The sequence below is a fragment of the Anguilla anguilla genome, chromosome 18 (genome assembly GCF_013347855.1).
Source record: "Anguilla anguilla isolate fAngAng1 chromosome 18, fAngAng1.pri, whole genome shotgun sequence".
Taxonomy (NCBI): Eukaryota; Metazoa; Chordata; class Actinopteri; order Anguilliformes; family Anguillidae; genus Anguilla; species Anguilla anguilla.
In genome coordinates this window covers 5295279-5322468 of record NC_049218.1, presented here as the reverse complement: position 1 = coordinate 5322468, position 27190 = coordinate 5295279, and the positions used below count along the sequence as shown (strand labels likewise).

At 47.6% G+C, this 27190-nt stretch overlaps 1 protein-coding gene across 4 annotated transcripts; it reads left to right on the top strand.

Moving 5' to 3' along the window:
• Positions 1-375: 375 nt before the first annotated feature.
• si:dkeyp-121d4.3 lies at positions 376-26809 on the top strand. Of its 4 annotated transcripts, XM_035400585.1 has the most exons (19): positions 376-1483; positions 1703-1819; positions 2828-3168; positions 3397-3439; positions 3717-3842; positions 4023-4124; positions 4843-5079; positions 5682-5819; positions 7476-7616; positions 8039-8158; positions 8838-9065; positions 9349-9486; positions 9883-9990; positions 12560-12669; positions 12960-13860; positions 13972-15255; positions 15364-16146; positions 16641-16731; positions 20106-21278. In XM_035400585.1, exons 1-19 carry the CDS (start codon positions 836-838, stop codon positions 20717-20719), a joined length of 6270 nt encoding a protein of 2089 aa, XP_035256476.1. In that variant the 5' UTR covers positions 376-835; the 3' UTR covers positions 20720-21278. The 4 variants fall into 4 exon arrangements, with proteins under 4 accessions (XP_035256476.1, XP_035256477.1, XP_035256479.1 ...); XM_035400586.1 differs by lacking the exon at positions 20106-21278 and adding an exon at positions 26363-26809 and having other exon boundaries at positions 13972-16146; XM_035400588.1 differs by lacking the exon at positions 20106-21278 and adding an exon at positions 21349-22138 and having other exon boundaries at positions 13972-16146.
• The last annotated feature ends 381 nt before the right edge of the window (positions 26810-27190 follow it).

Sequence of the window (27190 nt, the reverse complement as noted above, 5' to 3'; positions counted from 1 at the left end):
GAAGCCAAGCAGCGAGCACAGAGATAAATGTCAATGAGAAATTTAAGATTAGAAACAGTTTAGGCAAGTATTAGTCCCATATTTTACTGGTAGCGCGTCACCTTCTTGTTCTGCCCATCTGAACTTGATAAGAAATGTAACGATCGTTAATCGAGTTTCAAAATTCCTTCGGGGAAGTTCTGCTTGACTTCGAAAGTCCGTTATTCTTCGTGACTTCATTGGGAGCGGAGCTCCAATATTTTCCACACACTGTACAGACGTACTCGGTACCATAGACATATATACATGTCTATTCTCGGTACAAGCTTAGTTCCGCGTGCTTCGACGCTTAATTGGTTGGACTGAACTCTATGGTTGGCTGAGGGCGTGCTTTCCTGTCCTGTTACAGGTCTTTACTTCCGAGGGGGGGAGGACATGAAGTTAGCTAGGAAGGTAATGGCGTTTAGCATATTCTAGGTAATTTCTATTAAATGCCCAGCGTGGCATGTAGGAAAGCAAGCTCGCGCGTCCGCGATTAATTTCTTGTCTTCAGAAAATTAGACAACAAATCTCAGTTGTGACAAAACGACTTTATTCCTCCGTGTTCAAAACTATCAAGTTAGCATTGTAAACCATGCTACGTATTCTCATGACGCTTTCCATGGAAATGGATTCGAGCCAAACGTAATGTTGATATTTTACTCAGCTTTGCCTATTCTAAGCTTAGCTAATTTTGTAAATGTAAACACGCCCCAAAAAATACATAGTCTGGAGTTCATACAGTGCGGAAGAACGAATCCAAACTCTTTCGGCGTAGTTGCTCGGACACAGACTAGCTATCGTTCCCGAAGCCAGCATGGCCCGTGGTGGTCGTCGGAAACGTAGAGGCGATGGCTTTTTGCCCCCTGCGCATGGTCCTCCCCGGCCGATGTGTCCACCTCAACCACCGCCACCTGACATAGGCTGGCACGGGCCTCCCTTTCCGGGTGGGCATCCTGGTTACCCTGATCCCGATTTAATGGATGATTCAGTGGGCTTCCGACCAGTGATGGAACCGCCATATGGACCGATGAATGAGCCTGGATTTGGACCAGTGGACCACGATTTTAGAGGGCGTGCTAATCAATTCCATGGATCAAGACCTATGATGGATGTAGACTATGGCCCTATTCCCGACATGGGACATGGACCAGTAATGGTCAGGGAGTATGAGCATGTGGACCACGGAGACCTCGGTCCAATGCCTGATCGACCTATGATGCCCGATCGACCTATGATGCCCGAACCTCCGGAGTTTAGAGCTTTTGTGCCGCCTTTTGAGGAGAGAGATTTCGGTCCGATGGGGCGAGACTGCGCTCCCCCGATGGACGGGGGTTATGGACCGAGACATGGTGAACTCAGTCCTGTGGATCGAAATTATCAACAGACAACGGACGAGAGATCTTTTGGCTCTGCAGTGATGCCGATGGAAGGCGGTTTCGCTCCCTCGTCCATACAAGACCAGGTAAGAAAACTTTACACGCGAATTGCACGTTGCGAGTAGGAGGTGTAACTTGCTGAATGTTTTTGCTTAATAGTTTGCAAGCTAAGTAACGTAGGTTTAGTTAGAGTGAGCTACAGAATTGCTCGCGTGTATTTTCAGGTTCAGTTTCATTCATCAGTTCAGGTTACGCAACCGAATAGCGTACTTGTCAGTAGCGTAACATATTTGTCTCTTACACAGCGTGGCATGTTCTTTGGTGGTCCGAGAACATTTCATGGGCCACCAGACCAAGATATGGGCCACGATCACGGCCACGGTGCAAGAATGATGGGACGTCCCGGATGGGTGGATACCTCAGTAAGTCCCCGTCTTGCTTTGCCTGTGATGTCTCGAATATTTATTGGCAATTGCAGGTCATTTACAAATAACGAAGCTAGCAACAACCCTGTCAGTCCAAGTTCAAAGATATTAACGTTTAACTCACTGTTGACTCACTGATGACACCTACTGTAAACAATCAAGGTAAATTGTACAGGTCACTAGAGGACACCGAACTAGTGATCCAGTTGTCTTGATCCAGACAACGTTTGCTACACGAGAGCGCACATTTTCATTTGCTTTTTAGTTCAAACATTTGCATTTTCCCAAAAGCAACATCCACACCAGGTGTGCGGTTACTTTTCTATTTCCTATGCAAGGTGTGCTGTCGTCGAATTGGTACATTGATGAATTATAATAAAAGTGTGGCAAAATGTTTGCATGCAATTGGCTTTACATAGGTTTATAAGGCCAATGGGCTTGGACCTGGACTTTAAGCCCCGTATTTAATAGTGAGCTGGCAAAAGAATGAGGCAGCACAAAAAAAGCAACAGCACAACACTGGCCAGCTTTACTGGACTCGAAAACCGTCAGCATTTCTTAGTCACATACAGGATTTATATTCAGGACTCTTGTTTTTGTGGTGCCATGTTTAAACTGTGGTCATGTTCACGTGTGTCTGTCTGGGTCAGTCTGTTCGTCTGTGTGCGTTGTGGAAGACTGTGTACTCTAAAGGGATAATTTTTGAGCAATTACGAGTGTGTGTGTGTGTGTGTGTCTGTTTGTTCAGCAGCAGTTGGATAAGCTGTTTTGCCCAGCCATAAGATAAAAGATGTTTTTCTCAGAGCTGAGTCAGTGGGAAGTAGAACAATGTGTATGTGACTGAATCTGTCTAGGTTTAGCAGAAATGACTGTATAATGTTAAAGATGTGGGTCTGTAGATGAAATGTATACCCCCTTTCATTGGGTAATGATTTTAAGCTGGTCTGGTACATTAGTGGTATTGGCGGTTTCTGATTGGTGGTGTCTGTTCTAAATGCTTCTCAGGGAATGGCCCATCCCGGGCACCCCCCTCCCGGGCACCCCCATCCCGGGCACAACCATCCCGGGCATCACCCTCCCGGGCACCCTCCTACTGGGCATCACCCTCCCGGGCACCCTCCTACTGGGCACCCTCCTACTGGGCATCCCCCTCCTGGGCACCCCCCTCCCGGGCACCCCCCTACTGGGCACCCCCCTCCCGGGCACCCCCCTACTGGGCACCCCCCACCCGGGCATCCTCCCTCTGGGTATCTGCCCCCCGGGCATCTCCCCCCCAGCCATCTCCCCCCCGGCAAGAAGCCAGATCCCCAGAAGAAGCCCAAACTTCCTCCAAAGCCCTGCTCCAAGTAAGCGAACTGAAATGCACTCGGTGCTAAGGCTGAAGGAAGGGATTACATATTACAGATGCAGATTCTTCTATTTTTCCTTTACCTAAGTAATGTTTTATTTATTTATTTATTTTTTAAGAAAAATACATTAAGAACAAAATGACTTTTTCTTATTTATGGGGGGAGGGAACCCTATTGTTTGTCAGTTCTTTTCAGCTGTTCCATAACATGCTCCTGTTGTTTTAGGCCTCCTCCTGGACGATTTCAAGGGATCATCTCATTTATTGGGGTACGTAAGCGGTGTCGCATGCGTTTTTTTTTTTAACTCGTGCATTTCAGACAGTTCCAGATGATGAGGAAATATTTTAAGTATATAAGTAAATTTAGTAAATATTTTTGAAAGTAAATATTTGAATATTTTATTTTGAATGTTTGTGCTTTGACTTTCCTAGCCCAGGCCAAATTAACACCCCAACCCCCCCCCCCCCCCCCCCAAAAAAAAAACCTACCTACCCACCCCCGTGTCAGCGTGCCCTGCTCCTGACCGCGTGCTCTGTCCCCTCCAGGCGGATTACGGCTTCATCGAACGGGACGACCTGAAGAAGATCCACTTCAGCTTCGACGCTTTTTGGGGCGACACGACGGAGATGATCCCGGGCGTACGAGTGCAGTTCACCGTCTACAAGGACAAGGCAAGCCTCTCTCTCTCTCTCTCTCCTCCTCCCTCTCCCTCTCTCCCTCTCCCTCTCCCTCTCCAGGGTCACTCTGGCCTTCTCTAGAGGGATGTAATTGTGGATCTTCTTCACCTTTTGGAACTTTGTGTTGCCTCCACGGGCTATTTTTATTCACTGTTGGTGCTGGTGTTTTTTCAGGGAAAGGAGTGCGCAACTGATGTTGTGGTGCCCTCTGGTGGCACCGAGGAGGTGGACGGCGACATTCTTGAGGGAGTTGTCAGCAGAGCTCCTGAATGCCAGGTGAGCTTAAAAGCAAAAACAGTGACTTCCCCTCCACAGAAAAAGAATATACTGAGTTAAAATGCACTGGAAAGATTTTATATATATGCAATATGCAAACTAGTGCTGCTTTCAGATATTGCAAAATATGAAATGCAGATATTGCAGCCTATTCAAATTCTGTAAGGGTCTGGGTTGATTGACTTACACAGGCTGACTTTTTCAAACCACTGAATGTAGTGTGAACTTGTCTTGACAAAAACTTCCCTAATTTGGCCTCTCGGATGGGCTGGGAATCTGCAGAAAACTGTCTCTAGACTGGATTTCAGTTGCTTAGCTGCCAGAGCAGGTGATTTCTGCTGTGGTCTTGAAATTTTCAGTTTGCAAGGACATTTTAATCGTGCTGATAAATACCCACGAAACAAGCAGGCCTTTAATCAGTTTGTTGAACAGACTAGATTAGAGTGCCTAGCTCCAGAATTCTTTGGAGACAAACTGGCAAGGCCATGTTTTTTATGATGTGCCCTGTCCAAGGCTAGTTATAGCAAAAATATCTGTACAGTAAAATCAACACATCAACGGCCTTGCACAGCCTTATGCATTTTTTTTTTACAGGACCACATTTTTGAAGTTTTGTTAATGAGAAGGTGGCCTCAGGGCATCTCCCTATGCAATTTTGTTATATTGCACCCTGCATTCCTCCCCCAAACCCCCCACCCCCCCACCCCACCCCGTTAAGGTGGACGGAAAGTCCCGGAAGCTCACCTTGCCCAAGTACGCCGGCTCCATCCAGGCCACGCTGCCGAGCGAGGAGGCGGAGCTTCCCTTCACGACGCACGACTACCGGCCCTCTCTGCTGGCGGGCGACCGGGTCCAGTTCAACCTGCTCACCGACCTGGTCACCAAGGAGAAGAGGGCCACCAACATCGCGCTCCTGCCCAACACCTTTCAGTTCACCAATGAGAGCAGAGAGACGGTGAGGCTCTCCGCCAATCGAACGGAAGGGAAAAATTCACCCGAAAAAAAAAACATCAAAACTGTTTTCTGTAGGCAATAGTATAAATGGTACATGTGATGATACCTTGCGCTATAAAGTGGCACACCGAAATGTAAGACGAATTGGGGGCAGTGGATGGCTCCTCCTGTGGTTGCACTGTTCTAGTGCATGGCCCCACACTCTGTGGTATCGAATTCGGACCATGCCAGTGCCGACTGACTGGCAGCCCTGCGCAGTTTGCTCCATGGATGAGAGGCTTTCGGTCAGACCGGTTGACGGCATCCTATTGTGTGCCAGTCCAACAACATATTGAACAGATTTAACTAAGCAAGGCAAATTTTTTTTGTTTATAGCCAGTCTCAGGCAGACGTGAATTAATTGCCAGTTACTTGCTGAACCTGGGAACACTTTGTACGGACTTCACTGGATTAACTCACCTTACCTAACCATACCATTTTCTAGGTGTTTGCAAAGCAATTGGGGCCTACACACATGCTATAGACCTATACAGAGACCTATACAGAGACCTCCAAATGTGGAGTCAGACTACATTTCCCAGAATGCAATGCTTCTTCCTGCAGGGCGTTGTCATGAACACGAAGGATGGCTCTGGCTCCATAATGTCGGAGGAGTGGAGCAACCTGTGCTTTGATGCTGATGAGAACCTGAGTGACACTGAGCTGAGAGTAATGGACGAGGTGGAGTTCACGGTCGTTCCTGTGAGTGCTTCTCCATTTTAATTCTCTGTTTTTTTTCCCCCACATAGCTGCTTAGATTTAGGAAAAAAACTTAATTCCTTCCCTTAGGTTAACACTTCATTCCCCAGCTCATAAATTCTTGGTAGAAAACTTGTGGAATATACGCAGGACACTGCTGGGTCTCGCACTGATTCATTTTTATTTATTGATTTTTTATTTCACTGTGTGGTGATAATTTCTGTTTTGATAAAAGGCTGTTGTACTGAGGAGCCAGAGCAGCTTACGGTGAACAGAAACAGAAAGTGCATTCGTCTGATCAGTATGAAAATTGAGGCCAGACCTGGTTTACAGCATTCCTAGACCTTGCCTGATATCTAGTGTTTAAATCGTTTGTTAGAATGCTACCTGTTCTTCCCTCCGCAAACATCAAAGCAAACGTTCTAGGGGGCACTTAAGTCACACCCTAGTTTAGGCATGCGGTCTGAGGGTCCCACATTCTGCAGAGTTTGCAGGGACACCAGAACATAAAGCTATTGACACTACATTACATTACAGGCATTTAGCAGATGCTCTTATCCAGAGTGTGTGTGTGTGTGCGTGTCAAAGGCAGTAGGCCTGACGTGTTTGCTGAAACGTGCTCTAGCAAGAAATGGAAGAACCTTAAGAGGAACTAAGAAAGCTTTCAAAATGCGCTGTTTATGAACTTTAAATAACTGTCAGAACAGGTAAGTGCGAATATGGTGAAAAGGATGATGGGGTAACAGAGCTGGAAGTGTATAAAGATCTGGCCGACCCCCTACTCAAGGGCGGGGCCATTGTGGAAGAAAAATCAGTTTTTTTTTTGCTTACACTGAGTGCCAATATGTTTCATCGTGTGTGCTTGAAAAAAATGTGTCTACTTCTGTGTGTCAAGATGTGCTTGAGCAGTAACGGTAAATTGTAAAAGGAGGAACCTGCCCTATTCAGGGTATGAGGAAACGTAGAGGAATCAAAAAACTTGCAAGAAGTGCTGTTTGTGCCTTTTGAGTGTCTTTAGAACAAACTGATTTTTATCCTTATGAGGTAATATGGAGGATAAGATTGCAGAGCCGGAAGTGTATAAAGATCTGACCTACCCCACCTTAGGGTGGAGTCATCCTACAGCACCGCTTTGAGTGTTTCTGGGTGTACTCTCTCCAGCTGAATAAAAACCACAGTTCTGTTAAACCCATCGCCACCTGGTGGACAGTCTGTTCTTTGTGAGAGACAATAATCTCCAGGACAAGGCGAAACAGTTCTTTCTGGGTCGGTGTGTCCTTTCTCTTCTATTGCAACTCAAAGGTTTTCTGCACAAGACTGTTTCCCAACATAAGTTACTTACAAAATTCCAATAAGTAAATGTTTACAATTTTTTCTCCTGCAGTTGGGGTCCAAAGATTCTCTAGATCGTATGCATGAGTGTGCAAAGAGGCCACAGTCTTTCCTTAGTTATAAAATTCTTATAACTCACACTTATGACATAACACAGAACACCTGCTGTTCTTCATCAGCCTCAACATAATCACATACATTTAACCATATTCTTGATCAATACAATCTTTAATAAGCAGAAATTTAAAAAGATATATAAGCATATAGGAGAAGCATACTTCCACGGGGGGGGAGGGTACCCTTTTCACTGTTTCCCGCTGTTTGCAGGCGCAAGGGAAGGAGCAGCACAAGGCCGTCAGGGTCAGGCGGCTGCCGGAGGGGACGGTGACGTTCGGGAAAAAGACCAGAGAGAGGATCGCTGAGGCCATGGAGAGGAACTCTACCCGGTTCAGCCTGGAGAAGGGCAAGGTGAGACGAGACCTGCGTTTGCTGTTGAGGTGTACAAGACAACTTCCCCGAGGGACACGGTTTACTAAAATTAGGATTTAGGGATTTGTGGTGCAGTTATGAAGCAAAATATTGCACCATGTACCGTATAGTCCCGATTTTGGATAAAGCCAAGAACACAGGCTGCATCGAGTTCATTTAGTGTAGTCTCATTTCACACGATGAAAAGCTTCTGGTTTAAAAAAAAAAAAAAAGGAATAATATTTGGGACGGACAGTGTGTGTGTGTGTAATTATTAACATGTATTAAGAAGGTAAATGCAGGGACACGCACGTAAAAATTTGGAAGTGAGGTAGCCCTTGCGGTTGAGGGGGGGGGGCAATTTTGTTTGGGCTGTTTGAGCGCATCTTGCGCCCCCCCCCCCCCCTCTCTGTCCCATGCAGTGGAAGGCGGTGACCAATGAGGTGCTGCCCCAGAGGACCGTGGTCTTCGAGGACATCAGCAGCGAGCAGTACGAGGGAATCGTCGTGACGACCCCCCCCAAAGCCGCGGACAGGGCGCAGGTACCCCATTGGTCAGGCGTGTCAAAAGCGGGCGGGGGAGATGTCTGATTACTGTACAGTGTCTGCCAGGCATCACACGTTTCTGCTGGGATATTAAAGGGTTCAAAGCCAAAGTAAGGCCCCCGTCTAGGGTTAAAACCCAGACCACGTGGTAATGCAGCAGGGGTGACAAGAGGGTTGAAGGAATTTCTTGAGTCCCCACACCGATTTTTTAGTTGCCGGATCTTTTACGTGATCTGTCCTTTTTGCTAAATTGCATGTGGCTTATTAACCGATGTAGCTAGGGTAGGCAAACATGGCATCCTAAGACCTGTGTAATTATTCCTGATAACTGTAGGGACAGACTATTTGGCAATATCATTGGGAAATGTCACTTTGGCACTCCATCCACTGAAGGTATTTCCATGAAGTTTGAAAATTAAGCCCAGATCATTTAAAGATCATTCTTAAGCCCTCTTGCACAGATGCGTAGATTTATGTCATTTTATTCTTAGTCAGACTTACCACCTCGAGATAGCTTGACACAGATTTTGTTTCATTTACTGATTCGTTTTCCAAACAGATCTGGAATTTGTATGTATTTATTTTGTAATTTTTAATCTCTCTCTCTCTCTCACTCTCTCTCTCTCTCTCTCTTTCTCTCTCTCACACTCACACTCACGCACTCACACGCCCATAGGGACAGGAGACGGCCGAAGCTGCCTCAGGCCTCCTGGTTGCCACGGTAGCGGGCGCGGATCGAAAGCTGCCGTTTGGCTCCGGTGATGTCACGTCGGAGGCCACGATGATGCCGGGGGACCGGGTCCAGTTCAGCGTCTGCACCAAGCGCAGCACCAAGGCGGAGAGGGCCACCAACATCGAGCTCCTGCTCAACAGCCTGGACCACTCCCAGGAGCAGCGCGAGAAGGTGGGGGCGGGGTGGGGGGTGTGTCTGTGTGTGTGTGCACGGGTGCATACTGTGGTGGCTGTGTGTGTGTGTGTGTGTGTGTGTGTGTGTGTGTGCACGTGTGTGTGTGTGTGTGCACGTGTGTGTGCATGTGTGTGTGTGCACGTGTACGTGCTGTGGTAGCTCTGTGTGCACGTGTGTGTGCTGTGGTAGCTCTGTGTGCGTGCACGTGTGTGTGCATGTACACTGTTGTGGCGGAGGGAAGATAGCTGACCTGTCTTTGCCCCCCCCCCCCCCCCCCCAGGGTGTCGTAATGGACCTCCGGGAGTCATTCGGGTTCATCCGGTGCCAGCGGGACCCTCAGCTGTTCTTCCACCTGAAGGAGGTGCTGGAGGAGAGCAAGCTCAACCTCACGGACGAAGTTGAGTTCACTGTCCTTCCGGTGAGCAGACCCGTGCCGACGCCACAGGAAAAAACGCTTGTCGCTTTATCTGAACAAATGTTCATGACAACGTAGATGCAAAAGCCGAGAAAGCTGAGGCAGATGTTGCGAGATTGGAATCCAGCCCCGAAACCTTCTGAAAATTGCCGAAGAAACAGGCCACATCAGACCTCCGAGCTCTCGATCAGAAGTGAAACGACGGGAAATTGAATCATTTTCGCATTACCGTTTCATAAAGGAAATAACATAACATAACGTAAGACGAGAGCAGGCCATTCAGCCCAACGCTGCTCGTCTATTCCTCCCACTGAACTGTATCTTGTGGTTTTAAGGAACAGTGACTGTAGAGGTGTTTTTAGAAGGAGGGCTGGCTCAGGGCTGTGTTCTCCGTCGCAGGCCGCGGCGGGGGAGGGGAACCAGGCCGTGAGGGTGAAGAAGCTGCTCTGGAGCGCCTTCACCGCCACGCCCAAGCTGGAGGGCCTCGGCGCGCCGACCAAGGAAAAGGTTTTGCTCTCCCGCCATTTTACCGCGAGCCGCGGTTTACTCTCCCGCCATTTTACCGCAAGCCGTGGTTTACTCTCCCGCCATTTTACTGCAAGATGCGGTTTACTCTAATAGCGCCATTGTGCTGCTGTGGTTTACTCTAATAGCGCCATTGTGCTGTGGTTTACTCTGATAGCGCCATTGTGCTGTGGTTTACTCTGATAGCGCCATTGTGCTGTGGTTTACTCTAATAGCGCCATTGTGCTGTGGTTTACTCTAATAGCGCCATTGTGCTGTGGTTTACTCTAATAGCGCCATTGTGCTGCGGTTTACTCTAATAGCGCCATTGTGCTGCGGTTTACTCTAATAGCGCCATTGTGCTGCGGTTTGCTCTAATAGCGTCATTGTGCCGCTGTGGTTTACTCTGATAGCACCATTGTGCCGCGGTTTACTCTAATAGCGCCATTGTGCCGCTGTGGTTTACTCTAATAGCGCCATTGTGCCGCTGTGGTTTACTCTAATAGCACCATTGTGCTGCGGTTTGCTCTAATAGCGCCATTGTGCTGCGGTTTACTCTAATAGCGCCATTGTGCTGCGGTTTACTCTAATAGCACCATTGTGCTGCGGTTTGCTCTAATAGCGCCATTGTGCCGCGGTTTACTCTAATAGCGCCATTGTGCTGCGGTTTACTCTAATAGCACCATTGTGCCGCGGTTTACTCTAATAGCGCCATTGTGCCGCTGTGGTTTACTCTAATAGCGCCATTGTGCCGCTGTGGTTTACTCTAATAGCGCCATTGTGCTGCTGTGGTTTACTCTAATAGCGCCATTGTGCCGCGGTTTACTCTAATAGCGTCATTGTGCCGCGGTTTACTCTAATAGCGCCATTGTGCTGCCGTTTACTCTAATAGCGCCATTGTGCCGCGGTTTACTCTAATAGCGTCATTGTGCCGCGGTTTACTCTAATAGCGCCATTGTGCTGTGGTTTACTCTAATAGCGTCATTGTGCTGCTGTGGTTTACTCTAATAGCGCCATTGTGCTGTGGTTTACTCTAATAGCGCCATTGTGCTGTGGTTTACTCTAATAGCGCCATTGTGCTGTGGTTTACTCTAATAGCGCCATTGTGCTGCGGTTTACTCTAATAGCGCCATTGTGCTGTGGTTTACTCTAATAGCGCCATTGTGCCGCTGTGGTTTACTCTAATAGCGCCATTGTGCTGCGGTTTACTCTAATAGCGCCATTGTGCTGCGGTTTGCTCTAATAGCACCATTGTGCTGCTGTGGTTTACTCTAATAGCGCCATTGTGCTGCTGTGGTTTACTCTAATAGCGCCATTGTGCTGCTGTGGTTTACTCTAATAGCGCCATTGTGCTGCTGTGGTTTACTCTAATAGCGCCATTGTGCTGCAGTTTGCTCTAATAGCGCCATTGTGCTGTGGTTTACTCTAATAGCGCCATTGTGCCGCTGTGGTTTACTCTAATAGCGCCATTGTGCTGCGGTTTACTCTAATAGCGCCATTGTGCTGCGGTTTACTCTAATAGCGCCATTGTGCCGCTGTGGTTTACTCTAATAGCGCCATTGTGCCGCTGTGGTTTACTCTAATAGCGCCATTGTGCTGCTGTGGTTTACTCTAATAGCGCCATTGTGCTGCTGTGGTTTACTCTAATAGCGCCATTGTGCTGCAGTTTGCTCTAATAGCGCCATTGTGCCGCTGTGGTTTACTCTAATAGCGCCATTGTGCTGTGGTTTACTCTAATAGCGCCATTGTGCCGCTGTGGTTTACTCTAATAGCGCCATTGTGCTGCTGTGGTTTACTCTAATAGCGCCATTGTGCTGTGGTTTACTCTAATAGCGCCATTGTGCTGCTGTGGTTTACTCTAATAGCGCCATTGTGCTGCTGTGGTTTACTCTAATAGCGCCATTGTGCTGCTGTGGTTTACTCTAATAGCGCCATTGTGCTGCTGTGGTTTACTCTAATAGCGCCATTGTGCTGCTGTGGTTTACTCTAATAGCGCCATTGTGCTGCAGTTTGCTCTAATAGCGCCATTGTGCTGCTGCGGTTTACTCTAATAGCGCCATTGTGCCGCTGTGGTTTACTCTAATAGCGCCATTGTGCTGTGGTTTACTCTAATAGCGCCATTGTGCTGTGGTTTACTCTAATAGCGCCATTGTGCTGTGGTTTACTCTAATAGCGCCATTGTGCTGTGGTTTTCTCTAATAGCGCCATTGTGCTGCGGTTTACTCTAATAGCGCCATTGTGCTGTGGTTTACTCTAATAGCGCCATTGTGCCGCTGTGGTTTACTATAATAGCGCCATTGTGCTGCTGTGGTTTACTCTAATAGCGCCATTGTGCTGTGGTTTACTCTAATAGCGCCATTGTGCTGCGGTTTACTCTAGCGGTTTACCGTTGTGCCACTGTATGCTGTGTGACTATAGAAAGACTTGTGTGCTTTGTGTTTGTAGTGTAATATGATGTTTACTTCAACTGGTTCGTTTGTCCCAGTGGGGAAAACTCAGGTGCATTTTACCTTTTGTCTTTTCTGACACCATCCCCCCCCTCCCCCCCGCCCTCCGCAACACCTGCAAACAGAAGAAAATGACTATCAAGCTCCTGAGAGATTCGGTGAATGACGAAATGAAAAACCTAAAGGTCAAAATTGAGTCCTTCAGCACAGAAAGTGCAACAGATGAAGACCCTGCGTGAGTTTTTTTGCCATTTGGAGTAGACCTTGTATTTTAGTGCATCAAAATCTATGACGAAAATACCGTTTAGCTAATCTGACGGCTTACAACATATCACGCACTGGCCGGAAAACAGAACCCTTATTGTGAAATAATAATGGTGGGCAATCGTGATTTTAATGAAAAACAAAAAAAACAACCTTCGTATTCAAGAAATTCAAATGAGCTTTGAAACTGACGGTAGGCAGCTTTTTTTGCTCTGAACTGTGCAGCTAGTTCACTCTCCCAACATCCCTGTTGTCTCTTAGGGAGCCCGTGGATGAAAACGCCAGTTCAGGTAAGCAAGGGGTGGGTGACTTTGTTCCCCCAAAGTCCGAAAACGATCCCCAGCCAGTCAAGATGGACGGGGAGGGCGGTGGCGTGGAGGTCAAGGGTCAGGAGAAGAGCCCTTCCAGCACGGACCCGCCCAAGCAGAGAAGGGACGCGAAGGGGGAGAGCCGAAATGGGGCGCACGGGGGCACCGAAGAGAGCAGCCGAGCCACCCGGGCCGGAAAGTACCGGAGCCCGCCCAGGGAGCACGGCAAGAGGCGCAGCCGCAGCCGCAGCTGCGAGCGGGGCCACCGGCACGAGCGCAGACGCAGACGCAGCCGCAGCCGCAGCCGGGAGAGGGGCGGGCGGAGCGGCAGCGGCAGGAGGCGGAGCCGGAGCAGGGAGCGGGCCGACTCCTCCTACAGCAGGAGGCACGGCAGCAGGGAGTCGACCAGTCGGGGCGGGGCGAGGAGGCGGAGCAAGAGCAGGACTCCCGAGAGGGATAGCAGCAGCAGCCGAAAGAAGGTTAGCACGGGCGATAAGGGCAGTTCTCTGGCTAAGGACGGTCGGGGTGGCAACAGGGAGCCCCTGCCACGGGCATATCCCAATCCCGCCACTCAGGAACTGCCCAGGTCCGAAAATATCCTGGACGAAGAGCTGTCCAGGAAGAAGAGGGAGCTGGAGCTGCTGGAGGAGCACATCGCCCGCAGGAGAGCCATCATAGCCATGGAGCAGAAGGGCCTGGCCCCGAAGGGTCAGTCCAACAGCGAGCAGGACTCCGAGTCGTCTGGCTACTTTCGGTTTCCCCTGGAGCCCGAGAGCGCTGACAAACCCGCCCCCTTGCCCATGAAGTCCATCCTGAAGAAGCGGACCGAGCCTTTCATGGACTTTGGCCAGCAGGTCTGTTGTGGATTCTTGCTTTTTTTTTTTTCCCTGTTGTATTGTTTGCCTTGAATGTGGATTAAAAAAATAATACATTTAATGAACATTTTCTTTTCTTTTTTTCCCCAGGGTGAAATCCCCAAAAACCTCCCTCTCAAACCAAACTTTGTGTCTCAGTCCTGCTTTGGCCCACCCCCTGTAGAACTTCCTCCTTTCCTCCAAACCTCTGACGAACAGTCTTACTTTGAACCGCCTCCCGACCGCTCTCCTTTCAGCCAATCCGTGCCCCAGCGTGAACCTGTCCGTCACCCATCTCACAGCCAATCAGCTGTTCACCAACCCCCCATGGACCAGCCCCCTGTCTGTCATTCTCCTCCCGGTCAGCAGGCGCCCACCCAGAGCGCTGCCTCCACTCAGTTTGAGCGATTCCTCCGCACGCTCAACAAAGGAGTGGATGCCAAACTCCTCTCTTCCCTCGTTAAAGAGGTCAGAGAGGAGGATTTTACCCACGAGGCAGTGGAGCCTCGCGTGCCACCCCAGGGCGAGGTCTTCTACGAGGACAAGGACCAGTACGAGGACTCCCGCGGGATGAGGGCGACGGAGGAGCCGGACGACTTCCTGCTGCCGCACGAGCGAGCGTTCCAAGACGGCGGCGGGTTTTCGCGCATCGTGGGAATGAAGCACGGGCTGCAGGCGGAGGCGGAGGACGGCTGGCGGGAGGGGGACGTGGAGGACGAGGAGCGCTTCCTGTACGGGGAGAGGGCCGACGAGGGGGGGCGCGGGAGCGCCGCGGCGGCGGCGGAGGCGGACCAGGGGCGCCGGGAGCCACGCCGGGCGGAAACCGAGCCGAAACCGAAGGGCGAGGACAGGCTGCCGCACTACGACAAGATCCAGAGCCTGCTCCAGACCATCGGCCTCGACCTGGACCTCGCGGAGGTCAGCAAGCTGACGGACAGGACCCAGGAGCGGCTCTACGGGAAGAAGCAGAAGAGCGGGCCGCCGCCCGGGCAGATCGACTGCGCGCCGGGACGGGCGGGCCGCAGGTCCGGCCGGCGCCGTAGCCGGACCGACTCCCCGGAGTCGGACCGCACCCACTCCGTTTCTCCGGTGTCGACCGGTCGCCGGGAGGTCTACCTGAGCTTCCAGGGTGCCTTGGAGCACAGCAGCGCCCGTGGCCAGGAGAGATTCGCCACCGACGCAAGGACGGTTCGAAGCTCGCGAAAATCTCGTTCGCCCTCCCGCTCCACCCCTTCCTCCTCCTCCTCCAAATATTCACGTGCGCCTCAAGAGCCTTATTCCCGGTACCAGAGCGCTCCCGAGCACGAGCTCGCATACGGTCAGCGGGGAAGTGCCACGGTAACGGGCTGGAATCAAGTTCCCAGGCAGGCTGAGGTGCAGTCCCCTCCAGCTTTCGCCCAACACTCAGGGTCCTACGTTGACCCACAGCACCCACTGTCCTACACTGACCCACAGCACCTAGGGTCCTACGCTGACCCACAGCACCTAGGGTCCTACACCAAGCCACAACACCCAGGGTCCTACGCTGACCCACAGCACCCAGGGTCCTACACTGACCCACAGCACCCAGGGTCCTACGCTGACCCACAGCACCTAGGGTCCTACACCAAGCCACAGCACCCAGGGTCCTACGCTGACCCACAGCACCCAGGGTCCTACACTGACCCACAGCACCCAGGGTCCTACGCTGACCCACAGCACCCAGGGTCCTACGTTGACCCACAACAGCCAGGGTCCTACGCCAAGCCACCCTCGCCTTTTTTAAATGTTGCGGTGGGCCCCCACGCGGCGTCCCCGTTCTTACCCCCCCATTCTCTCCCCCACGTGACTTTGGCCTCGCCCGTGGGGCTGCCCGCCGGGTTGTCCTCCCCCTTCGCCGGGCCTCCCGCCGTGTCCTTGCCGTCCTTTCTTCAGCAGCCGTCCGCGACGTTCTCGGGGGCTACGTCCTACTACTCCCTGCACCCCTTAACCGGGGTCCCCATACTGGCGCCGGTGGGGGGCGCCGCGTTCCCCGTCTCGCAGGCCGTCCCGGCGGGAGGGGGGGAGGTCGAGACGCACGCCAGGGAGCTGGCGACCACGAAGTCCCGCTGTCTCCGGGTCATCAAAACGGTCAAGTTGCACTCGCATTCGCCCGCGCAGAGCAGCAATTTGAAGGAGGTGACCACGACGGGCGAGCAGAGCTCGGATTCCGCCCTGGCTCCGTGCCCCGCCCCCCGCGGGCCGGCCGAGAAGAAGCAGGTGACGACGATATCCGAGGATGACATCAAAGCCAAGCAGAAGAAAAGGGTATGCGCGCTCCCGTTTGCTTCTCTCTTATGTGTTTTATTCACAAAAGGGGCTTTGACATTGCCCAAGTTTAAAAAGACATTCATATAACAACATGATTGTATATTTATCTGAAGACATTTTTTATTTAAAAAAAAAAAAAAAAGGTCACAAACTTTTTTTTTTTTTTTTTTTTTAAATGATGGAATTTGAAAAACATGCACTGTGGTAATGAGGGTCTGTATTTCAAACAATCGATCAAGGTGTCCAGTCAGAGTGTTTTGCTGTCGAGAGAAAAGAGATGAGAGTAGCTAATACTAGTCAGATTGATAGTTACATGGCAGCCCAGCTTGACGTTGTACATATGGAGCCACTTGGAGTGCTACTGAATTGGAATGTTCAGACCTTTTCCATTTCGTTCATTCAGACATTTAGTTTATTTCTTCATATCTCTCTATTTCATATAAACTTTCATGTTTATTCCTGTCTTCCCTCCTTGTTCCTTTCCTTTACAGCTGGAACAGTTCAATGAGAGAATGAGACAGAAAAAGGAACAACAGAAGGAAGCTATGAGATCTCGTGTAAAGTGCCAGAAAATCCCACCAGGTACCATTTTTCACATCACGGACCAGCCAAATTGGTTAGCTTTGGCTGGCTGGTCACATAGCTGATGCATGTTGATGGGTATCAACATGGATGTTAGAACATTGTGTCCACGTACACCTTGACAGAGTATTTTGAATCAAGATGTTGCCAGAATCGGTGTTTCCCAAACTCGGTCATGGGGGACCACTGTGTGTTTTTACGGGTTGTCGTTCCAACCTCAACTGCAATACCAGAATTTTAGCAAGCTTTTAATATTTCTTAATTTTTTCAGGCTATATTGCAGACAGATATATAAAAAGAGGTAACATTTCAACTGATCAAATTAAAGGGGAACTGCACTCAATAATATGTTTTCCCAATTATTTTATAAGCCCGTTATGAATATGTTCCCGCCCCAAAAAAATTTTATCATCTGTTTTCTAGATAGAGCAATTCCAAATCACTGAAAGCAGTATTCTCCAGCCTTCAGCTGTTACTTCAACACCCAGAATGCACCACTCCTCAACCTGTTGGGCGTTCTTTGGGGTGGAGGGGGGGGTGTGGGCACACACATTCTATTGACTTTAGCCATATCAACAGCGTTGTTTCGGAAGATTTGTGCTCTTCAGCTTGGCGAACACCATGAGACGGTTGAAGAGGCTTTTTTGCTATTGAGAAGTGCCGAAAGAAAGATGTGGTGTGTTGTGCCAGGTTGAGAAATGAAGAACACCGAGGAAGACGTTGAATATCACCATTTGCCCTCAAAGAACATCGACAAAAAAAAAAGGAATGGCTGGCAGCAATACGAAATACAAGAAATACGAGCGTTATCCAGGTGAAAAAGACTTGCACGTTCGAGTATGTCATCATTTCACACCCGGTGATTATGAACGGGACCTCTGTTCCAAACTGATCCGGACAACCGGGAAAAAGAAGCTGAAGGAAGGTGCGGTACCATCTGCGTTCCCGTTGATTGCTCGTTTGAAAAGAAGATTTTATAACTTAGCTGCTAATAACTGAGCTGCTTAAATTATCTAACGTTATTATGATTGCGTAATAACGTTTGTTAAAAACAGCCAAGTTATCGTAACGTTGCCCAGCGAGCTAACGTTGTTTCTTTAGGGTGTGATGTGTAGTGTTGCTAGCTATGCAGTTACATGTCCCACCACATCCTTAAGAAACTAACTTACACATTATCGTTCCAGCCTCTTTCTGCTATTTAAATTTATTAATAGCCTACTTATCGGCGACAAAATGGCTAATTTATTACAAATATAGATGTGGCTTGATCCAGGACCCCACATTTTCCCCTAATGGCCTGAATTTTTGATTCAGGACATTAGGGGAAAATGTGGGGTCCTGGATAAAGCCACGTCAATTGGGATTGCAATTGTGTTTGGAACAAAAACCACCATGCAAAGTGGTCCTCCAGGGTTGAGTTTGGGAACCACCCACCCAAGATCTTTCTGGAGAAATGAGTTTTTGATTTGGTGTTGAATTGTGATTACCTCTTGATGACCTGCTTTAACCAATGCTACTGCAGTACAACATGTTTTAGTCCTAAAACGCAGAGGAATTGCGTCTGGATCCGAAGGTGAAGAGAAAAATGGTCAACCCTCAAGGTTTCTCACCCCTGAAGCCGTTAGTTATTTTGGCGGGCTGTTTCTCGTGGAGTAATAAAAATGATCACTGTCGCTGATCTGTTAATTTTTTAAAATAAATTTGTTTATGTGACTTGCACACTGCGGGATCGGACGAAAGTTTTAAAGTTCGAAACCTTTGCCCTGAGGGTAACAAATTAGTCACTGACAGCAAGCAATACTCCATTTGGGGGCACTTCAGAAAGGTTGCTGTTTTTTTGCACATGATGTGATGGAGGTTCTTTAAAGGGCTCGAATCGATTCCACTAAATGAGTGTTTACAGTGTCTCTTCCTATCAGCCCGGTTGCTTGTAACTGATAGTCTAATTCCGATTGCCATTTAAGTCTGAATTAAGTCCTTCTTTTCAGCAGAACATCTAAAACGCGCACGGGCGGTTGTGGATTCACACTCCGATCGCGTACAGCGTGAATACGCTTCACCAGGGCGCCCTCCCCACACTGAAGTCACTTGGGAACCTACGGGGCTGTAATTAGCCAGAAAGGGATTGAAACACTGGAAGCTAGGCAAAGAGAAATAAGGATACTGAGTTATTGGTGGCACAACTGCTTGTGTCATTACAAAATCCTGTAACGTAAAATGTACAAAATAATGTTCTAGGAAGTCCAAGAGGAAATTTGCTATAAACAGCTTAATGGATTTGAGGGTACAATTTTAAATGTAGCATACGTATGCCCAGGAGTATTCAAACCCAGGGGTACGTACATGGTTTAGGATAGGGAAGGGTAAGTTTGTTGAGCCAGGATGTAGTTTGAATAGGTGGGTTTTCACAAGTCTGCAACAAAAGAGACAGCGACTCAGTGACCGGTTCTTGGTTCTAGACCAGCCAAGAGTTGGTGCCGCTTTGGAACCAGTTTTTCTGGCCGAGAGCCGGTTCTTTTGCGGTCGAAATGCCTTGGTGGAAAAGGGGCATATGAATTCCAGAGTAGGGAAGAGACCCAAGTGAGGAAAGGGACAACAAGTCAGCCAGGGGTTACAGAGGAGAAAGGTTTGGCAGGAGAGCCATTTGTCTTCCTGCTCCGTAGGTGTGTGTCCTTTTGCAGTTACCCATCGGGCAGCTCACTCATACCAGACGCATTTTCCAATGCAGAGTCACTCGCCAGGGGGTCAGTCAAGGTCGTAGCCAGAAACTTGGCACTAGCTGCCTCGGTACCATGAATTATCTTTCAGTAACACGGGTTCATTCAAGATGAGTGGGAGCCGAACATCCGATCGTGGAGTTGGAGGTCGCAGAGAGTCCTCCTGTGTGGCTCATGACCTGTCACTGCGGCGATATACTGTAGGCGCTGTGGTCCAGTGCTGTTTTTATAATTTGCTTTGACGTAACTTGTCTGCGCTCTCTGACTCTGGCTTACATTTTTTTCAGTGAATGGTCAGGGATTCCTCAAAAGGACAGAATTTGAATATTTCTTGCAGGAAACATGGCTTATGTTTGAAAACCGGCTTATGTTTATTGGGGCTTCTCACAGTCGTCTGATGTGTGCTGAACGTTCCAGATATCAAAGGCAAAAAAAAAAAGATGCCGATTTGTGTCCCTCTGCATGAATCGGGGGGAATCGCTGTGCCCTTGGTCCTGCATGTCTACACGGCTGCTTGGCTAAGCCTTAGCTTAGTTTAGGCAGGAAAACGGCGAGGAAGGGCCTCGTCGAGGAACGTCGACCGACCGCCCTGCCACACCACAGCAGCTTGGCCCCTCGAACGAGGCTAACGGTCTCCTGTGTGTTGCGTCTTTGCAGGTAAGACCTGCACAGAGGTAAAGAATGTGTGGGTGTGTGGCCACTCTCTGGTGTTTTGGGCGGAGAAGAGGGCCAAGTCCCCCGAGTACGGCATGCAGCTGGGCATGGACCCCGGCCGCGTGCGCGTGTGGTGGAAGGGCATGCAGGGCATGACCTGGGACCAGCTCCTGCCGCTGCTCCTGCAGCTCAAGGGCAGCTGGCCCAACCCCGACGTCATCATCCTGCACCTGGGCGGCAACGACCTGGGCAGGTCCGACCTGGGGCCGCTCCTGGCGGCCGTGAGGAAGGACCTGGCGTCGCTGCGCGGCATCTTCCCCAAATGCCTGCTGGTGTGGTCCGACATCCTCCCGAGGCGGTCCTGGCGCGCCTGCGAAGACGCCGGGGCGATGGAGGGCCACCGCGCGCTGGTCAACCGGCGGGTGCGGGCCGACCTGGCCGAGCTGGGCGGGGCGGCGGTGACCCACGACAGCATCCGGCCCGGCTCGGACGCGGGGCTGTACCGGCCCGACGGCGTCCACCTGTCGGGCAAGGGCATCGACATGTTCAACATCGACCTGCAGGACTTCCTGGAGAAGTGGGACGGGGAGGAGGCCGAAAGCTCCGAGCCGGTTTAGGCGAAGGGGCCCGTGAAGCCTGTTGTTAAATGCGCTCCTGTTATCACGCTCCTGCTCTGTTAGTAATGGGACGGTTTTCGCTATTGTAAAGGGCAGGTGCTGTTCTGAATGTAGCCCCCCACTGCCTGTGTACAGCCTGTGAAGGTGATGCATAACTGCACCGCGAATGCTGTATGTAAAGTCATTTGTATGCCTCTGCCCTCACGCACACTACATTCATATGCTGTATGTAGTTTTTGGGTTTTCTTTAAAGGAAAGAAAAATGGAACTATGTATTGTTGAATTTAAATATTTTTTATTTCTTTTGGTTGAACCATAAAATAAAATAAATTTTTAAAAAACCTGAAAAACAATCGAAGCATTATCTTGGGCTGAATTACTACTGCTTTGATGTGGATATTGTTTCTGAAAATATCAGAGGTCATCTCTTGAGTTGGACCTGCTTTTTTACCATTTTTTATTTGAAAGGTGCATATATGATTTTTTTTTTCCCCCACAAGATTTTCTTGGATCTGCAGTAGAAGCCTGGAGGCTGTGGAGAGGAAGGGGAAATGGGGGGGGGGGGGGGGGGGGGGGGGGGGGGGGGGGGCGTGATGTGTTAATGAGGGTTTTCCTCCCTGTCTTCACAGATCTGAGTGGTGATGTGTGAGATTCGTTCACGCAGAACGTGGCACGCGGAACACACTGCCGCATGAACTTTTACAGCAACCCCAGTGGCTTCTTGCGTTCGCACAACTAATGACTTATCTGCCATTTTAATGGTTGATTGTTGGCGTTCAGGAATGACGGTGCCAATGATCGTCTGAACCTGTGGCTGTGAAACCATCAAAAAAAAACAAAAAAAAAAACAATGGGATTCATGCGGGTGACGAGAGTGAATGTGGTGTGATTGGCTAATGCAGAAAAGGGGAATTGTAACTGCTAACGTCTTGGCACACTTCAATGTGTACATGTGCACCCACGAGGACATTGGAAACTTTTTTGTGTAATTGTGCGACATGGACGTGTGATCCTGACTGTGTGTAGCTAGATAGTTAGGGATCATTTATTGTGGTGTACGCAACTCCCATTTACTTGTTTTGTTTCTTTTTTTAGCTGTTGTACGAAATAACAGCAGGATGGATGTCTTGGTGGAAACAAGTCCATTTTGCATGCATGCTATGGATTTGTTTGCACCATCATAGTAATGGAGCATTTCCGTTAAATATCGTTGGGTTTTCAGCTGACTGCTTGGGAAATTGTTCCACACGATCCCTAAATGTTAAAGTTCTGTGTACGTTTTGGGGGAAGGCCCACATGGTTACAAAGGGTTACCAGTACCAGAATGGGTGGAGCTATCACGTTTCGTCTGTGACTTTATTTAACCGTGGTGCTTTTCTGTGCATTGCAGAGGCTGTTGATCGATTTGCACAAGTACTGTGCAACACCGAACATTTTCTGTGATTTGTAGAAAAGTGGTGTAGCAAAATCTGAAGTATCACCAAGTGTGGGTCATTGGCCCAAGGAAATCGTTCGGTTGGACAGTGCAAGCCTTTCTGCAGACATTCAGTCTACTTTGTATGTGCGTTAGAATGGTTTCTCAATCATTCTTTTAACAAGCGTGAATCCGCAATAGCTGCGACTGCACACGCGCATGCATCCATGCGTGCATGCATCCACGCGCGCAACCTCACCCAGATATGTGACCTCTTCTTTGGCTCATGACCAACCTTTCCACAAAATCTTGTGCAAATCTGTGAATCCATTCAGGAGTTATGCACCTTTTTGTGATAGGCCACGCCCATCGCCACACCCCCTCTCGGTCAATCTGCCTGAAAGTTACTCAGCTCTACCTTTGGTCATGACCAACGTCCATGCCAAATTTCAGCCTCCTGGAGCGAAAACTGTGACCGTTACGGGGTGGGACACTTTTGTGGACCAACCGACCAACAGACTGAATTCCCATTATTTAATGTTAAATAATAGATTTTAAAGAGGTAGTTAAGGAGTTAGCGTTATGGATTTGGTTGTAATGGCACACACAGCTTTAGAATGACTGATTTTCACTAGTGGTAGTATTTTTTTTTAATTATGTTTAGTTTTTCAAAGAGGATTTCAAGTAGGACCTTTGCTGGATCTTCCTTGCCGTGGTTTTACACATTTTTTTTACATGTTCGCTACAACAACTAAAAAAGTTTCCAATACCGAAAATGTGTAATTGAGTAGCACATGGCAGAATAATCAGTGCTACTTAATTTGTTCTCTTTCCCCTCCGTAGCTTTTTAGGTAAAGGACTGAAAGGACTGAACTTTTTTTCTCCTTTTACTACCAGATACAGCTTCCTCAGTGTAAATGTTTTTTTTTTTTTGGGGGGGGGGGGGGGGGCACTTCTGAAGCTGACCAGCCAAAGCTGTGGCCTGGCTTTGAACCGGGACAACACAGAAGTAACACCTTGGAGAAGTATTTAGAGGGAGAGGAGGAGGAGGAGGAGGAGGAGGACTCACGGCCACAAGAGCAACCAGTGCAGCAGGACTGCTGCGGCGGAGGGGGTGGAACGTTTTTGCGCAAAAAAAAAAAAAAAAAACAACCGGAAAACGAAACTGAAAGGACCATGAAATGCACTTTTTGTACGTCGCTTTGGATAAAAGCGTCTGCCAAATGAATGTAATGTAATGTAATGTAATGAAAGGAGAGAGGGAGGGAGAGAGAGAGAGAGAGAGAGAGAAAAGCTGAAGCAGTTCAGGTTTAACTTTGAGGCCAGTTGACAGGACTGCATGGCGCTGATGTTGGCCGAAGGACTGAAGAACCTCAGCCGTTGAAGCAGACGAAAATAAACACAGAGTGTCGTTGGAAGGGTGCTATGGAAACGAGGTTGTTGCTGAGGTCATGAGGGAGGCGACCTTGTGAGTGGCTTGAAGGAAAGTGTCCTGAAACGATGATGCGCTTTCATTTGGCTCATGACATTTTGCTTCAGTGAGACCACAGGTGAGGAAATAAGACTTATTTTTCTGTAAGCTTATTTTTAGTTTGAAATGCTATGAATATTAATATCATTTCAAAATAAAAATAAGCATTTTATCTCTATCCTTGCTGTGAATGTGTGATTATTGTATTCAAACACAATTGTACTCATTTGCTCTTGACAAGACCCTTGAAAGAGCATTTACTTTAAATGTTCAAATGTCACTCTGGCTATTGGATTCCCATTGCGCAATGGGACTGCAGCTTGTTAATTATTTTGTAAACAGCACCGGAAAGGAAAATGATGCACAGGTGACCAGCGACTCTCAGACACCTGGGAGAAGGAACCTTGTCTAGCGGTGTTGTTGACCAACTCTGCCCCCTTGCCTCCTGTGAGTATGCCGTGATTGGCCGACCAAACAGCAGGCACTTCTCTCTACAGGTGTTCTGGAGCCTCCTTCACTTTACCTTTTACCTAGGACCAGTTCAGGAGTTCATACAGGTTGGGCTACTGGATGACATCACACCACAGTGGAATCGGTTCTTGAGAGGAAACAAGCAAAAAAATAAAGGACCTGATGAGGGAGCTGAAGAACTCTGGCCGAGAAGAAACGACACTTGTACCATTTTTGCTACCATATGAAGACAAACGGTTTAAAATTCTGTAAGAACACTGTTTGTAAAACAAATGTCTATTCAAATGTTTGTTCTTAACTATCTGTAGTCTAATGATACTTTTTAAAAATGCTACCAACGGTTTTTCCTGGGCTGTCCGGTAACGTCCTTTGATCTCAAGACAAGACTGGGATTTTCTGTTTGATTCATGCATTTCATGTGCGCTGTGCAAAATCTGTGCACAGTTTATTTTATCATCTGTTATTTCGGTCTGTATTGTGTGGCCATTCATTCATTTATGCTGCTGATTGTTAATTTGTTACACGATCCTTGTGCGAATGTTTTTGTGAACGTGTAATTTTCTGTCACGCTTGTCCTTGCGGAGAAGTTAATCAAATTGTAAATGTGTGTGTGTAAATTAATCTGTATCTGTTGCACTGAAAGATTAGATGGTGTGGTGTATTCCAGCTTGCTGCGGAGAACCTACGGTGGCTTTAATATATTGCAAATTCAGCCTGCAGTTTTATGCATTTGGCAATTTTAGATGGTTTTCAGCAGTCATTCTGGTGAGTTTGATATGTCAGTAGGGTGAAAATACTTCCTACTGTGAGTTTGTTTGCTTGATGTGAAGCACATGTTTCTAACTAGTCGCATTACAGGTCGTGGCAATGTGAATAAACACCAAAAACTGAACAAATGAGAGAATAACATTTTTATCATGATTTTAATAAAAGAATAATTATGCCCCTCGATGGAACCATCACTTCTAGTAAATTCAAGTATCTTACATCCAAGAAGAGGACTCTTCCAACCTAGAAGTTTTTATTCTTTTTTCTTAAACTACTATACTCTTGCACTCCTTTTCTTCACATGGACTCTAGACAACTCTATTTCCTCGCCTCTGGACACGAAGTGGCCTCAAATAAGTTATTTTCCTTAGTGTATGCTTGAGTGTGTGGTTGTTTGAGAAGTTTGATGGTTTGAAACAAAAATAAACAAGGCACTTTTATGTTTTCCCTAGTTCTTAGTCATGTGCTTTCATACCAGAGCGATTAAGCTGTACCGTATAATTGTTGGATTATTCAAAGTTGAATCTGTCGACAAAATGCTTTCAGTTACCGATTCAGTGCAGAACCATTCAGGTTATCTATTTGGCGTTTTGAAAATTAAAACCTTAAGAGGTCAAAGTAAGCATTGAATCATCTGCAACAGTACTGTATTTAATGCATTTCTTCAGTTTTAAACATCTGACTGAGATAGAATGAGTGGGATTTTGTAGGCTTCAGTGGATATATCGCATAGCGATTAGCTTGTTGAATTTATTTGTCCTTGCAGAAAAAGGTTTGTGTTTGTGTGACTGAATGTGTTTACAATGGTATTTTAATGGCTGTAGCTGGTAGTGATCTACGTGAAACATCCTCTCAGAAGCTGTAAGCATGCGTGAGTCTGACAGTGGCAGCAGCCAGGTCCATGTCATGATTGGGATATGGAGCGAACCAGCGAGCAGCCAGTTAGTATAAGGTTTGTGGTGTTTTTTGGTGGAGTGGTCAGGGTTAAAATCAGCTCAGATGCTGTACTTGCATCTGCCATGTCAGACTTCGATGAACTGCCCTAAGGCCAATTTGGCACATAGTCCCAGTCAAACCAGCTTACAGACGGTACATTCAAATAATCGCTCCCTACAACCTCACACAACTTAGGCTAAAGGAGGCTGCATTCACTTTTCATGGTTTTTGAGATGTTGACAAGTATTGTATTAACTCTGAATCTAAGGAGGTCATATTTGTGTGGCCCAATGCCCTCTTATGTGTTCCATGTCCTTACATATTGTGACATTTCACTGAATTATTTATTTTGAAAGTAAATATTCCACACACAAATATTTTTCCAAAGTACATGTTCATGATGTCTTTGTATTTGATTGTAGCAGCTATGTATAGCTATACATTTAAGACAGATATCTGAATATCAAAAATCTATTCATATTCAAATATCGGGGTATTAATTTACTGTTTTCTTCTGTATTTTTGTATGCAGCTGGTTAAATGCCACCTAACATGGTAATTTTATTCCCATTCTTCTCCACAGGATTCTGTTCAGTGCTTTTGCATCCATGTTATTGCAAAGGTGAGTTTTTGTGTGTGTGTGTACGTGTGGGCGTGTTGTCCATACATGCTGTTATATTAAAAATAAATGATTATTTGGGTAGTATTTCTGTCATGATCTTTTTTTGATGTGTTGTCTCAAAATGAAAGAAAATGTAGCCTTTACAAAGAAAAGCTTTCAAATTGTGTATGTATTTTGACATTAATAACTGGAGTTGCAAGACTGGTCTCAACAGTACAGTTGGTCACTAAGTGCATAACTCTGAATGACCAATTAAAAATTGCTAGCACCTGAAGCCTTGCAATCAGACCTCATCATATCTGTATTTTCACATTAACTATAACCTCAGTAGAGACATACCCACAACATACAGCAGTTACAAGCACTACACAAAATTATAGCTGTGTAGCCTATAATTTATATAGACAATCCTTTCAGTATTCTCTAAATGTATGGATTAGAGAACAATCCTGAGTGGCTTCTGTAAAACATCCAGCTGTACAAATGGCTGTATAGCCTACAAATCTTTAAACCTGTAAACTAAAAAGTGTAAACTTACCTCCTAAATAGCCTACTGAAAGTTAACTTGAAACGCAACACAACACTAAAACTGTTAACACAGTTAAGAAACCTGTAATACAAGGGGGTGCGCTTACCTAAGTGGTATTAAAAATGTTCCATAGCATATTACACCTTCAATGCTTTTTTTTCATTAAACAAGGGTTGCGATTAGGAATTGCACACATACAAACACACCGCTTTTTAATTTTGGTTCCTAATCGTAACACAAACGTATTTCCACGCAGACTT